Here is a 14829-nt window from a genome sequence, read left to right as displayed (position 1 = left end):
AATTTGTGTGTTTATTGTAAGTGGATAAAGCTATTCATCATTTAAGGGAGGGTGTGAACATGGAGATCCCCCTGCGCCCCTCTACATATGCAATTGCAGGCATAATGTACACGTTTTATGAAAGCATCATGGTTGGAGTGTATAGCTGTGTGTCTTCAATTGGCCATGCTTTCATAATAAAGTCAATGCAATGACTTTCGGGTTTTTTGTAGCCTTCATTTATTTAAAAACACATCGATTCAGTCCAGAGTAACATACTATAGCTTGTAGTGCTCAACAGCTGCACTTCAATTTCCAGATTTTTTAAAAAATATAATAAATAAATAAAATATATACAAGAAAATAAATAAAACATTGGTTTTGAATGTAAGCAAACTTGAACTGAGCCAATTGGACCCTCCTGTAGATTGCAGAAGACTTATTTCGCCCAAGTCGTTATCTTGGTATCGCTATATCACTGCTCCATACAGCAACAACCGTCAGCATATGTCCACAGGCCACTCCGTACCGGGGTCACACCACGTCTTCACGGCCAAGACCAACGAGTTGCCCACAGGTAAACCGGAGGAAGATACCAGGACGCGCCGGGCGCAGCTTTATATAGTATGACTCGATACTGCCACGTGTGACCAATTTCCACACAACCAATAAACATACATTGTGATGAATGATCAATACAGCGAATGATAAAACAGCAAATGGATGAGCAGCCATTTTCTTTGTCAACGACACCATCCTTGTCCAACAATACTGATGAGTGGGCCGGCAGGACGTGAAACATATCCAAAGACAGCAGTCATTCTTTGCTTTTTGGCTAAAGGGCCAGATATCATTTGCATTTACTGTCCGGGTAGAGAAAAATCTGTTTAGACAGACATCAAGTTTCAGACATTTCGGCCAACAAAGGCGGGAGGTGTGGCAGTTTAGGTTTCCCTGTGGTCGAAGTGGGACGAAACATTTGGACACCTGCTTACTTCCGGTTTCCATATGTTTGAATAATTTTAAACTTCCCAGGTTGTTCACGTTCATAGTTGAGTTTTGTGTCCAAATCCACTTTTCATAATAAATAATATTAAATAAATGTATTTTAAAAAGTTTACAATATATACATTTTGTGCACCTATGACACAGGCAAAGGCACCCCAGAGGTGCCTTTGACACCTCTTGGGGCCTGGAGGTGCAACATTGAGCTCAGTCAACAGAGATGTCCTCAGGTTCATCAAGCTGCTTTACTGCAACCAGGGGTGGGCCAGCAGGCTATCCAGGGGCAGACGTTCCTGAGGTTCCTTGGCCAGGCAGCTCCACACAAATTCCTGGCAGTCTGGAGAGCAAGATGGGGTCTTAACAATGGTCTCATTGTATACGACTGTTGCCATGGTTGTGTATGATTTACTAGTGCTTGCTTGAATGTGTGAAAGTGTGTGTCTTACTTGGCGATAGTCCTCTCCCGATCCATGGCACTTTACTGATTATTTCCTTCTTTGTAGAAAAGGGGTGTTTCCCAACGAGCATACAGTACGCGAGCACCCCCACCTGCCACACGTTCAGAGGTTCTGCCCTGTAAGACTGATGGTTAAACCACTCTGGAGGACAGTAGCGGAAAGTGCCTGGAACAGACCATGCATATACAAAGACAAAACGATCAATACATTGGAAGGAAACCAAGAAGGCCTTAACTTCAGAAGTCAACATTGTAAGAACAGAGCTCGTACAAATAGGAAAAGCTCACCTGAGAACTGATGATGCTCGCCGTTCTGGAGAAGGCAGCCGCATCCAAAGTCAATGATCCTGACACGGGGCACGTCGGAACCGGTTTCTATCAAGATGTTCTCAGGCTTGATGTCTCGGTGTAGGACGCCTTTGGAGTGGATGTCAGTGATTGCTTTGATGACTTGCTGCATAATCATCTGATAGAGAGTGAGAGAGTGATTTACTTTGTTGGGAAGAAAACACACATGCATAGAAATCCATAAATAACTGCACTGCAGTAATCTGCTACTCCATCTGCTGTTTACATGTAATGATTCTGTTTCCGTCATGATGTATAAGTTAACCAACAACTGCCTCCTTCTAAGATACATGAAAGCTGAACTGAACCCACATCCTACCTCCCACCACTGACCTTAGCTTCCTGCTCCTCAAGGTAACCCCCCTTCATGTAGCGCAGGAGATCAGTGGAGGGCACTGGTCTCTCCAGCACCAGGATCAGCTCCTGGTCCAGTTCAAACCAGTCCAGCAGGAGGACAGCTGCACCTGGGCTAGCAGAGCCACCTTCACCTTGGACCTTCAGCATCAAGGCGATCTCCAGTGGAAAATAAGTCGGCCGATCATTCTAAACAAGAGGGTGAGTTTCAATAGTTACTAGCTTAAGACTTGCCCCAACTCTGAGCACCTTTAAAACAAGACTGAAGACTTTTATGATGAAATCTTAAATACATTGCACTTTCTAAAAAGCTCTTTTAACTTTGCCTTTATTTTCCATTTTAATACTAAAATGCCTTTTAAACTTTCTATTTTACTAATTTCTTTGCATATGTTTTCTTTTACTTATCTATTATTTTATTGTAGGACAATGTTTATATGTGAAGCACTTTGAGTCTGCCTTGTGTATGAAAAATGCTATATAAATAAAGTTGCCTTGCTTTGCCTACCTTGGCCCATCCACTACAACTAGTGGAGGATATTTGCTAGCAATCCTAACTGGATTCATGATAGCATCACAGTAAGAATGATCAATAATCATAAATAAATTAAACTCACTCACCCCCTCTGCCATAACAACCTTTTTCATGGGGATATGCTTTATAGCGACCTACACGATAAAGACACAAATGCAGTAGTTTGTGCAGAGGTTTTGTTGAATCAAGTCAAGTCTGTGTGAATGGAACTCACACCTGTGATGTGTTTGTGTGGTTTTGTGTAACTCTTACCCGTTGATTGTCTTGTTTGCGGATACCAGCCGAGACTCTACCACAGCCTCCTGTCCCCAGGTGGTTCTGCTCCTCATATAGAGCTTGAAATTCAGCTAACACACACACACACACACAAATACTTACTATCCATTCCTCTATCGGTCTGTCCGTCGTTTGATAAGCTTTTATGTGGGGCTACAGATGGGAGAAGGTGGTGGTACTGTGGTCAGAGTTCTCTTTCATTGTAGTGTTAGCTGGTACCACTGAAGGAACAGCTACGGTCCAAGGATACAGCTAGACTGATGGAGACCCAGTGATCCCTGATTCTCCATCAGTCTCTATGTTTGAGTGTGTGAAGTCCTCTGCCTTGGGAGGATGTGAGCAGGTCCTCTACCTCCAAGTATGTATTTGGCATATCTCAGAGTTGGCCTCTCTTTAGCTGCCTGTTCAAATCTGCCTTCAAATCCTGAACACTTTCTTTCTGGCAGACAATCCTGCCTTGTGTGGACGAATGGAAGAATCAATAGGATGAAGTTGGATGTACGAGGCTTTGTGTTCGGTTTTCTATCCATCAATTTGTCTTTCTGAACTTTGATGGAGGTCTTCAGACTGGCGAAGTTTGTGGTGCTGTGGTCTGAGCTCTCTTTCATTGCATATAATCTGGTGCCACTGAAGGAACAGATACTGATCCAGGACGGGACTGGAACCCAGTCATCCCATCCATCTGTCTCTATGTTTGGGTGGAAGGAGTCCTCCACCTTCTCCATCACTGCCTATCTGGTAGACACTGCTGCCTTTAGTGGTGACATTTTAGAAGCATTTGGAGGAAGTTCGATTCATGAGGGTTTGTATCCGGATGTCTGTCCGTCTGACCGACCTTTGCTGTGGGTCTTCAGAAAGGAGGAGGTGGTGGTGGTGGTGGTGTTGTGGTTAAAGCGCTCTTCAATTGCCGATGAGCGGATGTCACAGCCAGATGAGCTGGCATCATCAGTGGACGGCCCATTCCAAATCTGAACCATAGGGTGAGTTTCATTAGATAGCTGAGAAACATTAACACCCATATGTTATCCTGGCTAGACCCAAGAAAAAAACGACAGCAAAAAAAGTCTGGTCAAGTCATTCATCTGCTCCTCACTGAATTCAACCTTGGACCATATGCAGATTGCATACCAGTCCAAAAGTTCCAACGACAATGCCCTCACCCTGACTTTCTTACTGGACAAACTGAAAACGTATGTGGGGATGCTGTGCTCCGCATACAACACTATTATCTTCTCCAGACATGTCTTCAAGCTCATGGTCCCAGGACTGAAACACCTTTGGGATTCTCACCCCCTGGGGTTTCCCGGTTGGCAACCCAATTCCTCAACGGTAATCACCAACATAGCCACCCCTCAGGTTACTGTGTTCAGCCCCCTCCTGTTCTTCTTGTTCCCACATGACTGTGCGACAATGTTCAGTACCAACTTCATCTTCAGCGATGTCATTGAGGAGTTCAGCACCCAAAAAGTATGGTCACGACAACCTCTCTCTAAAATTCAGCAAGATGAATTTTAATAAACGAAAGACTTACCGGTGGTGACACATTCAAATCTTTCTTTGGGATGTGCTTCATGGCCACCTATATGATGAAGACACAAATTCACTGCTTTGGCGTTTAGAGGATATGGTGATTTAAAGTAAAGTCTTTGTGCAACTCAGGTTTTTGCGTGGTTTTGTTTAACTCTTACCCGCAGATTATGTAGGTTACCAAAAGTAGGAGAGACACTACCATGGTCTTCTATTTCCAGCCGTTCCAGCGCCTTATGTAGCCCCTCTAAAACACACGTGCACATCAATTAGATTCTTTCCGTTCTTTCCGTCTTCAGACACGTGGACGAGGTGGTGCTGTTGTCAGAGGGTTCTTTAAAGCAGGTGAGCTGGTACAACTGGCAACAGCTGTGTTCCTGTCGGGAGATGCTGGTACAACTGAAAAATAAAGCTGCTGTGCTGGTATTTGGCTGGAGAGAAATACATACCCGGGTAAACATCTATCTCCATATTTGAAGACAGATGGCTGGAGTCCAACTTCTCCTCCACAACCTTGGGATGATGGGAGCAGATCTTCCTTTTCTTGGTGGGTATTTGGCATATTTCTGAGTTGGCCTCTCTCTTTAGCGGCCTGTTCTTCAAACCGCACAATTCCAGCCCAGCAGCCACTGCTGCCTTTAGTGTTTGAAGAGAAGAAGCATTGGATACATGAGGCTTTGTGTCAGGATGTCTCTCTGACCAACCTTTGCTGTGTGTCTTCAGACAGGAGGAGGATGCGGTGCTGCTTTGGTTGCAGCTCTCTTTAATTGCAGATGGCCAGTGGCTGGTTCTACCAAGCTCCTTTCACACAAGCAGTCTTACCCTGCAAAGATTTCCTTTATTGGGTCATGTGTAAATGGGAACAGGGATCGATAATCCGGGAAATCAGCAATTTGCCTGGTCAAGACCTAGCAACATTTCCAGGTCACAGCATGTAATGTGAATGAAAGCAGTCACATTGCCCTGAGAGGCACGTAAAGCGTTGCATCCGTCTGGCGTAAGAGGCTCTCACGTAGAGCGAGCAAATGACTCAATCACAAGATTATACTGAGGACGTTTATCTTAACGTGCCGATGTTTCTGAGAGATCATTTCATTTGCAAACAAGCTCCTCTTTTCAAGAATGGCTGGGAACTGGAAAAGTTCCAAGACAAGGGAGCTCCTCTCGATCCGTGAGTTCTATAGAAGTTGGCATCAAAGTGTTGCATTACTGCCATCTGTTGGACTGTCACTTGGCCCATTTATTCCGGCATTGCTATGCCATGTGTGAACGGGAGCAAGACGCAAGACGAAAAATTTTCCTGAGCGTAGCTGCATGTGTGAATAGTGTAAACCACTAGCTGTTCCTTCAGTTTTATCCCAGTACTTTGCCGGAAGCCATGTGTGAATGGGGCTCTAAATCAGCTGATTAAGAATTAGCATGGCTATAAATCAAAGCACACACTAGAAAGATACTTTATTAATAAAGTGAAAACAAAAATAGACTGTGTTGTCTGTCCAGTCCAGTTTATTGTTTATGCGTACTCCAAGGAACTTGTATGAGTCCAGTGTCTCTATTTCAACCCCATGGAGCCCTACAACAGAGCTGGCCTTTCTCACCAGCTTGTTGGACTCCCCAGCCTTGGTGCCACCTCCCCAGCAAAGAAGTGTGCTGGCTACCAGACTGATAAAACATCTTTATTAGCCTGCCACACACGTCAAAGGACCTGAGCCTCCTGAGGAAGAAGAGTCTGCTCTGACTCTTCCAATAGAGGGCCTCTGTGTTGTCTGTCCAGTCCAGTTTATTGTTTATGAATACTCCAAGGAACTTGTATGAGTCCAGTGTCTCTATTTCAACCCCATGGAGCCCTACAACAGAGCTGGCCTTCCTCACCAGCTTGTTGAGCCTGTTGGACTCCCCAGCCTTGGTGCCACCTCCCCAGCACTCCCCAGCAAAGAAGTGTGCTGGCTACCAGACTGATAAAACATCTTTAGTAGCCTGCCACACACGTCAAAGGACCTGAGCCTCCTGAGGAAGAAGAGTCTGCTCTGACTCTTCCGATAGAGGGCCTCTGTGTTGTCTGTCCAGTCCAGTTTATGAATACTCCAAGGAACTTGTATGAGTCAAGTGTCTCTATTTCAACCCCCTGGATGGTAATGGGGGTTGGGGCCTTCCTCCTCCATCGGGAGTGAACCACCAGCTCCTTTGTCTTGCTGATGTTGAGCTGGTGGTTGGTTCCCCTCGGATCATCTGACGAAACCCTCCACCACTCCTCTGCACTTGTCCTCACTGATGCAGCTCACGTGGACTCATCTCAGAACTTCTGTAGGTGGGATGTTCCTAGGTATCTCAACTAGTGTACCAATAAATATAATGCTGCCCCTTTCCCGTGCCTCTTTAAGCAGCAGCCTCTCTGCAGATTCTGAACTAGCAAAATGATCACCAAGCCATAATGGGTTTTATTGCAGAAGAAATTAGGCTGTACTTGGCATTACTGGTCGAAAGCAGCGGATTTAAAAAGATAATTATCTAACTCAAACCACGTTCGGCATCCCCTCAAACTACCAGTTCAACAAGAAGGTGATGGCAAACTTCGGCGTTGCAGCAATTTACAAATTTGAAAAGGAAATTAATATTGCATCCTCCATTTGTAAGTATTGACAAATGGACATCCACGGCAACGGCGGCACAGCTATTTCACCATAAGCCAGCAACTCCACCTACAGGGATCCCCTGGTACACGCACAACAAAGACAAAAATGTTATTCAAATGAATAATTAGTCTAAGAATGTATCACACCCACCCATAAATGGCAAGCCAGTGCTCTCTGGCTACATAGGCAACACTCACATACAACAAAAACACCAGGTAGAGGTTAGGAGCAAAGAGCACTGGATTGTCACAATGTGTGGGTGCTTGGAGTATGTGGTGTATGCATGTGGAGGTGAAATCCAACAAATAGACAGCAGCGCTGACAGGAGCCAAACTAAACAAAGGGTGCACTCACACTAGGCCATCTGGCCGTGGCCGTTGGCCGTCTTCACACCTAACCGTGCTCAACTGGTCCCATTTTTCTCTGGCCTGCACTCACACTAGGCCATCTGGCCGTGGCCACCCAAAGAAACAAGGTGCGTGGAGAGAAGGGATAGGCGCTGCAGCCAGCCCCCGTGGCGTCAGAGCCGGAGCAGCAGATCAGAGAGAGAGAGAGCTGCCATGGAGGAACAGGTTTAATGCTCCCTCAAATCAGCAGCCAATTAGCCACCATGGTTAACCAGGACAGCTCCCCCTGCAGGCCGGTAGGTAGCGAGACTAGGGATGTTATATGGAAAGCCAGGTAGAGTGAGTGAAACCCAGCATGGCAAAGCCGGCCGTGACATTTTTAATACATGTGAATTTAGTTTTGTATTCTAATTAAATGTATTCTTAGCCTTTTTCAAACCCAAGTTACTAAATAGCACTGCTATATCATAGATTTTTATCATATATTCTATGTCAACATCATTTCCTCTCCAGCTCTAACACCAACTCTCAAACTTTCCATTAATCGAAGGTTTTCTGTGGCAAGCGATCAAGTGCAGTAGCAGCAGTCATCTACGACGTGACTTTCGCGGTTGCGGGTAACATTTCATTGGTATCAGCGAGCTCAACCAATCATAGACGTTGTGTTACACTTTAGGATTGTGGGTATTGTAGTGCTTTTAAATGACATCGCAAACACAACTTCTCAAAACTAGAAGTTAAAGGGGACAAATTATGAAAACAACACTTTTCCTGGGATTTGGGGTGTTGTTTTGGGTCTCTGGTGCTCCCACATGCATACGAACTTTGAAAAAAGTCTGTACATAATTTTTTGAGTGAGATATGCATTTCTGAATGTACCCCACCTACAGTTACCAAACGAGCGAGTTCGTTTTGGCGCCCCATCCTACGTAGGAAGGGGGCATCAGAGCATAACTAAGATTTTGTGGACCAGCGGACGAGCAGCTCTGGCGGGGGAAACTCGGCTGTAGCCCTGCAGCTAAACTCCGGGAGTACAATCCCTTTCTCTGATGGACTGCGCCGCAGAACTGATAATCCTGCAATGAGGAAGTTGGTAAAGATTGCGGCTATAAATAGACCAGGAAGTGACTCTTCCACATTGCTGCAGCAGTCTGCAGTAATCGCCCAAACATCTAATCTGGTGTAAATTAGCCCTTATGCTGTGTGAGAAATGGCTCAGTGCCTCCATTGTTGTATTAAGAAGCATGGGGTTGGAGAAATCTCTTAAACTGAATCCGCAAAGCTAAACCCTCACTTGGCTACCTTCAACTACCGCTGCCAAAACGGAACTCAACACATCCAAACACGCCTCGTCGAAGATTATACTTAAAGGCATGAAGGGATTAATACCTGCGGTTGGAGCAAAAGTTCACAAACTGGTTTGCAGACATCAATTTAGGATTATGGTTTCACACCTCTTTAACCAGAATGATGAAATGTCATCAAAAAAATGACTCACCAAGGAAGAAGACATCGTCCAGTCGAGGTCTGTTGCAAAATGCGAAGATTTGCTATCCAACTTTAGCGTGCCGTGTCTAAAAGGATAATGACGACACATAACTTTCCCATCAAACTTAAATGCACCTTTTTTAATAAAACAAGCCCTGATTGGCTTAAAACTTTACTACCAGGATGGATACTTCTATACCATTGGTTAATCGCTAGGAACATTCTAGAAATCAGAAAGATCCCGCCATAGAGGGTTGCGTCATCTCCGTTCGCTCTTTACAGCAATGGATCGCGGAAGTATGTGGCTGTGTTCCAAGTCGCATACTTTCCCTTTTACTTGGCACACCGATAGCATTTGTATCATGTCTTTCAATAGTCACCAGAAGTTAACAGTTCCAAATAGCAACGCATTGGAGTTGGAGCACAGTCGACTGCACTCTTAAATAAAAATGGGCATAGTGCGCTTATCCCAACATAACGTTTGCATACAGGATATGGTTAACAAATTAACCTCTAAAAACCTAATAATTGTATACTCCGTTCTTTCAATGCCATTTCATCAAACGTTGTGGAATAAGAGAAAATGGCTTCTGTACAAGTTAAAAGTATAATTAGGTTATTGTACAGTGGTGGGTGGAGGTCAAAATAAAATAAGGTCAAATAAGGATATCCAAAAGTATAATAAAACGTGACACAATAATAAGGAAGAGTGCTTTTTTGTGAAACATGGCTATTGATATGGATTACGACTGCATACTTTAGTATGCTAAACCATAAACTAAAGTAATTTATGTGTTGAGGCTTTGTGATTCTGAAGTCAACAGTAAAAGCTCTTGATGATCGCAACTAACAAAGTTCTGTAATTGGAGAACCAAGACCACAACTCATCTCCCAAGGCAGTTCTGTGTTCAGGCCTATAGGGGTGTGTCTAACCCTTTCTTCTGTCTTTTCTAAATATCTCTTTCAGCACAATAACCACAGAGGGCTAAATGGAGCATGAACACACCCTTCAATGAGACAGCAGCCTCAACCTGCACCCAAGGAATCTTAATCTCTGGGTTTTAAAAGCCTTTCCCTGGTCCTTCCTTTGAATAAACCAAACGTTAAGCTTCACAATTGTGTTGTTTTTGTATTATGGAAACATGCATACAGTATTTAAATATGATCACCTCACTTATTTGAGATAAGCAGTGGTACCAGATGCGCTAGTTCCACTCTAGGAACAGCTGGGGTCCAGTCCAGATGAGATGGTACCACTCTAGGAACAGCTGGGGTCCAGTCCAGATGAGATGGTACCACTCTAGGAATAGCTGGGGTCCAGTCCAGAGGAGATGGTACCACTCTAGGAACAGCTAGGGTCCAGTCCAGATGAGATGGTACCACTCTAGGAACAGCTGGGGTCCAGTCCAGATGAAATGGTACCACTTGGGGATTCCTCTGACTCTCTTTGGTTATTTATTTGGCATATCTCAGGAAAGAGATCAGGGAAGCATGAACGCTCACAAAACGTTTACAACGTAGACGTTTCACGCCATCAATTGATAAACCAAGTCATGCAATTAATGTAAATAAAATAAAACACACCTTCATTACCAGGCCATAGGGTTGCTCTGTAGGCCAGCAGTCCGTGCTCCTGTCCTGTCTGCTGGAGGAGCGGGGACAAGTGCAGCAACTTAGCAACTCGTACACGGGCTTCAGATGCCGGCAAAGGGGGAAATTCAAAATGTCATCAACATACTGGCGATTTTCTGTTTTATAGAATATCTATAATACATTGAATCGGATTATACAATTATCATAATTGATTAATCCTTATTAACTGGAAAAAAAATGCATTTGTGGTTTTCGGGTGTTACTTGTGCAGCGTTCGCCAGCACTTGCCGATGATACATTGTGTTGTTTTGAGTGTGACTCGGATAAACCTCAGCCCTACCACTTGGCCCTTGGCCCCACCCCTCTATCAAAACATCAATCAGGAATCCCTACTCCTACATACAACCTACAAGAGAACATACGTGTAAAGATATCAACTCACCTTAATCCGAGGCTCATAGGCTAGTTAGTAGTACTGAAATAAAGTCGACTTCGCTTTCACATTAACTACAATGAGTCAACAGACCTGTTTCACAGAGCTGTCATTGGATTGGACAATAAGATGGACAAAGATAATACCTATTTTTTTTTTTTATAAAAATACCATGCATACCATACTTCCTGCAGCATTAGAAATTCCAAAATGGATTTTCCATGTCATTGCTTTAAATCATAATGAAATTAATTATATTTTAGGGGTGGGATTCCGCATCATAGAGAAGACAAGCAAATCTTATAACTTTATATTTGCTTTATACCGTAGTTCTCAACCTGGGGTCCCTGGACCCCCAGTGTTCCGTGGGCAATACGAGGGCTCCGCAAAATACTTTGCTATAAATTATAAAATGGTGCTCTTTCTTAAAAAATATCGATAGAGCACTAACCCTATGTACTAAAACGCCTAGAGACATTTATGAAGCCTGAATAAATGTCTCTTGCAGTTTTGGTTTGTATTGTTGTAGTTGTGTCTGTAATCCTACAGGGGACAGCAGAAGCATGTGTAAATTGTTTGAAGATAGCCTACATTCCTTCTCATCGGTCTTCAAGCATCAACAATGGTTGTTATGTTCGCTCCGATCGACGCAAATGTATCAAGGGTTTAATGTAGATGCCTCCGTGTGCATTCATGTTCATGTGGATCGACAGAAAGTAAACAAGGATCCAATGTGGATGCTGTTAAATCAACATTTATCAAATGCGTTAAGAAAGAAATGTAACTTATACTTTTATTTCATGTAAACATAAAGCTGCTCTTTAAACAAATATGACAATACCTAGCATTACCTTGTTTGCAGTCTACCAACTGGCAAAAAAAAAAAATGTGGCTTTGAGTGTGTTTTAATGCAGTACAGAAAACGCAGGCATCGGCAGGACTCGCTGCCTGTTGCACTTGCTCATTAGCTTCATGAAAGACCAATCAGTGATTATCCATAAACTGAATAGTCTTTGATTGCAACATAATGAGTCTAATGAGATCACGCCGATGCCATACATAATAAAGATGGAAAATAATAAAAAAGAAGCTCTTACCAATTAGCATGTTTACATCAACCTAACCTGTGCATACATACATACCGCTTCATCCTACAAAGCTCTCATGTTAACACTTTTGTGTACGTGATTCCTCCCGGCCACCTGTCTCTCTGGCAACTCGTTTCACATGTTTACTGGGGATCGTGGTAATGATAGAAAATCTGCAGATGCTAGGAGGATGATGGCCTTTAATGGCCAGGTTTTTTTTTTTCTTGTCCTTGATTATCATTGCCATGTAGGTCTCCCATCTTGGCTCCCGTTTTTTCCACAGCCACACTCACACACCCGCGGTCCCGGCCATTCTCATTGCTGTCTTCTTTAGAGCGACTGCTACCAACATATTATGGATGGATGCATTAGTGATGTGGAGACCGGGGCTGGCTCGTGTGTCTCTTGTTGTCGTGCGCGAGCGCATCATTAGAAAATGTTCCACTTGGCAGAGAAGCGCGTATTAACTGCACACGCAATGAAATGAGGTTGTGATTGATGGTTAAAGTTATCGAGGACTATTAGCTTGAAATATGAACCTCTCAATTGTCGTGATGAAGCGCGGCGCTATTTGCGTGTTGATCAGTGCATTGAGAGACAATTGGAATCCGCAAAGGCTGATGCATTATAGGTAGGGGTGGGCTCACGGCTTTCCGAGGCAAAAAGTAATCCTGGTGCCACGGAATAGTTCAGGGCTACTGTTCAGTTTGAGGCTTTATGTGTATATATACATAATGATACATATGTATGATATGATGAGCTATAGTTAATGGGTTTTGTACTGTGTAAGGTTAATTGCACTTATTGGAGGTTAGCCAAGGTCAGATTTCTCTACACCAAGTAGAGAGAGGTGATTGTTAATCAGTAGTGGTGATACTATGGTGACCTCCAACGTACAGTATACAGTTGGACTGCTATTGATGCCGATTTACCTTTCACTGACCTACACACAACTACCTACATTTTAAAACGGAAACGGCAAAGAATAGCATGTGAAACAAACACGATCCGATGTCATCTCAGAAGGGTAACTTACACCAAAGAAGTGATCGTCAGCCCCGTTTATAAAAGGGTGAATTATGCTAGGAACCATGGTGACACTCTAAACTTGGACTTTGTGTGCACGCACAGTATGCCGTAGACGAACAGCCGAAACAATCGCAAACCCATTAGCTTTCATTATTACAGTAATTACTGTGTACATTTCATTACGGTCTCAGTATATTAAATGACTGCTTGGTGTGGAGGGAGGGCGTTAATCTCTTTCTGTATCACTGTGCACTGCAGTACTCAAAACAGCATTAAGAGGCACATAATCAGAGGGAACTAATTGCCTATGATTGCATAAATGAAGTGGCTCCATCTCGTCCCGAGAGCTCTGATTTCCGTGTGTCCGGTCTCAAGCCACCGCCCCTAGGAGGGAGAGGGGGAGAGAGGGGGGGGGGGAAAGCGAAAGATAGAGAGAGAGAGAGAGAGAGAGAGAGAGAGAGAGAGAGAGAGAGAGAGAGAGAGAGAGAGAGAGAGAGAGAGAGACGAGAGACGATACAGAGAGAGAGAGAGAAAGAGAGAACGAGAGAACAAGAGGGAAAGAGAGAGAAAGAGAGAGAGTGAGAGAGAGAGAGAGAGAGAGAGAGAGAGACGAGAAAGAGTGAGAGAGAGACTGGGATGACCACAATACAGAGAGCCCCTCGCAGTCAGCGCCTGGTGGCTAATGTGAGGAAACCAAAAGATTTAGTGAGTCCACGGGGGGCCTCCGAGGGCAGGGGGGGGTGCAGCCACAACTGATGCCTTTTCCTTGTCATAAAGACTTTCCTCCGCTTCACAGAGAGAGGAAGGGGTAGTGGCGGAGGAGGCGGGGGGGGAGAAAAAGGGAGAAGGGGGAAAAAAGCCCCCATGAATGCCCACCATTTCAGAAATGAATTTATCGGAGTCACTGTCTTTTTCCCCATTAGTAAGTGTTTAGTTCAGCGTTTTAAATAATTGCGTTACCAGGAACGATATTTAAAATACATTTGGGAGTCAATGAGGCGGGAAAGTGCCTACATGTTTTGCTGATGACACGCAGGCCATTTGGAAGACATCAAAGTAGAAAGGAGGTAGCCCAGATGCATATTATAAACTCATTATGGATATCATTTAAAAGGATGTACTCCAGCAGCAAAAACAATATTCCTTGTCTCTCTCTGGTAATGTGTGTTTGCAAAGTTGAAACTCTTACACCGCCTTCACTTTAATGTGATCGGCGGCAGGGTAAATGTCCTTGATTTCCATACGAAGATAGTTTGTGGATGACACAAAGCGATGAATTCTGCTTTCAAAACGGAACCGGGGCTAAGTAACCTCTGCTGTCAGGAATAGCTTGGCTCGCTGTGCAGAGTGCTGGACAGGTCGGTCGACTTAAGCACAAGCCCATGGTAATCTGTTGAGCATCGTAGCTCACCGTAATACACAGGGTTTTTTAATGGTAACTGATAAGCCAATTCCGTCATTGTCTCATCCTGAATCACTCCTAACCCACCAGAACCCTGAGGGATGTTTCAGAAGAGGTTTCAGTTTGGTTGTGGTTCGTGTGTTTGTGCTGGTAACCAGGACTAGATAAGTATGGTCCATCCATCAAAAAGAGATGTGTGTGTGTGTGTGTGTGTCTGTGTGTGTGTGTGCGACGCGTATATCTTTTTCTGTTTGTGTGTCTGTGTCTGTTTGTGCATGTGTTTTTGTGTGTCACTCTGTGTGTGTGTATGGGTCTGTTTGTGTATGTGTGTGTTT

At 44.1% G+C, this 14829-nt stretch overlaps 1 protein-coding gene and 1 long non-coding RNA gene across 2 annotated transcripts; both read right to left on the bottom strand.

Annotated features, from left to right (window-relative positions):
* Positions 1-214: 214 nt before the first annotated feature.
* LOC130388270 (serine/threonine-protein kinase pim-2-like) lies at positions 215-2319 on the bottom strand. Its single transcript, XM_056597701.1, has 4 exons — positions 2123-2319; positions 1730-1907; positions 1431-1607; positions 215-1321 (listed from the first exon to the last, which is right to left on the bottom strand). The coding sequence occupies exons 1-4, from the start codon at positions 2291-2293 to the stop codon at positions 1230-1232; spliced, it is 618 nt and encodes a 205-aa protein (XP_056453676.1). The 5' UTR covers positions 2294-2319; the 3' UTR covers positions 215-1229.
* Positions 2320-10150: 7831 nt separating this feature from the next.
* On the bottom strand, positions 10151-11064 carry LOC130387119 (uncharacterized). Its single transcript, XR_008896289.1, has 3 exons — positions 10985-11064; positions 10534-10641; positions 10151-10417 (listed from the first exon to the last, which is right to left on the bottom strand). It is a non-coding gene; the product is annotated as an uncharacterized LOC130387119 (long non-coding RNA).
* Between the last annotated feature and the right edge of the window lie 3765 nt (positions 11065-14829).

This window comes from Gadus chalcogrammus, chromosome 8, assembly GCF_026213295.1.
Source record: "Gadus chalcogrammus isolate NIFS_2021 chromosome 8, NIFS_Gcha_1.0, whole genome shotgun sequence".
Lineage (NCBI taxonomy): Eukaryota > Metazoa > Chordata > Actinopteri > Gadiformes > Gadidae > Gadus > Gadus chalcogrammus.
The sequence above is the reverse complement of the archived record's forward strand: the minus strand, read 5'-3'. Positions and strand labels throughout refer to the sequence as shown.

What these genes read in the sequence shown, in the direction of transcription:
- LOC130388270 (XM_056597701.1), bottom strand. Translation starts at nt 2,293, where the DNA reads ATGCTGAAGGTCCAAGGTGAAGGTGGCTCTGCTAGCCCAGGTGCAGCT. An exon ending in TTGAGGAGCAGGAAGCTAAG is followed by an intron (nt 1,908 to 2,122) that starts GTCAGTGGTGGG and finishes ACTCTCTATCAG; the next exon opens with ATGATTATGCAGCAAGTCAT. An exon ending in CGGGAGAGGACTATCGCCAA is followed by an intron (nt 1,322 to 1,430) that starts GTAAGACACACA and finishes CTTGCTCTCCAG; the next exon opens with ACTGCCAGGAATTTGTGTGG.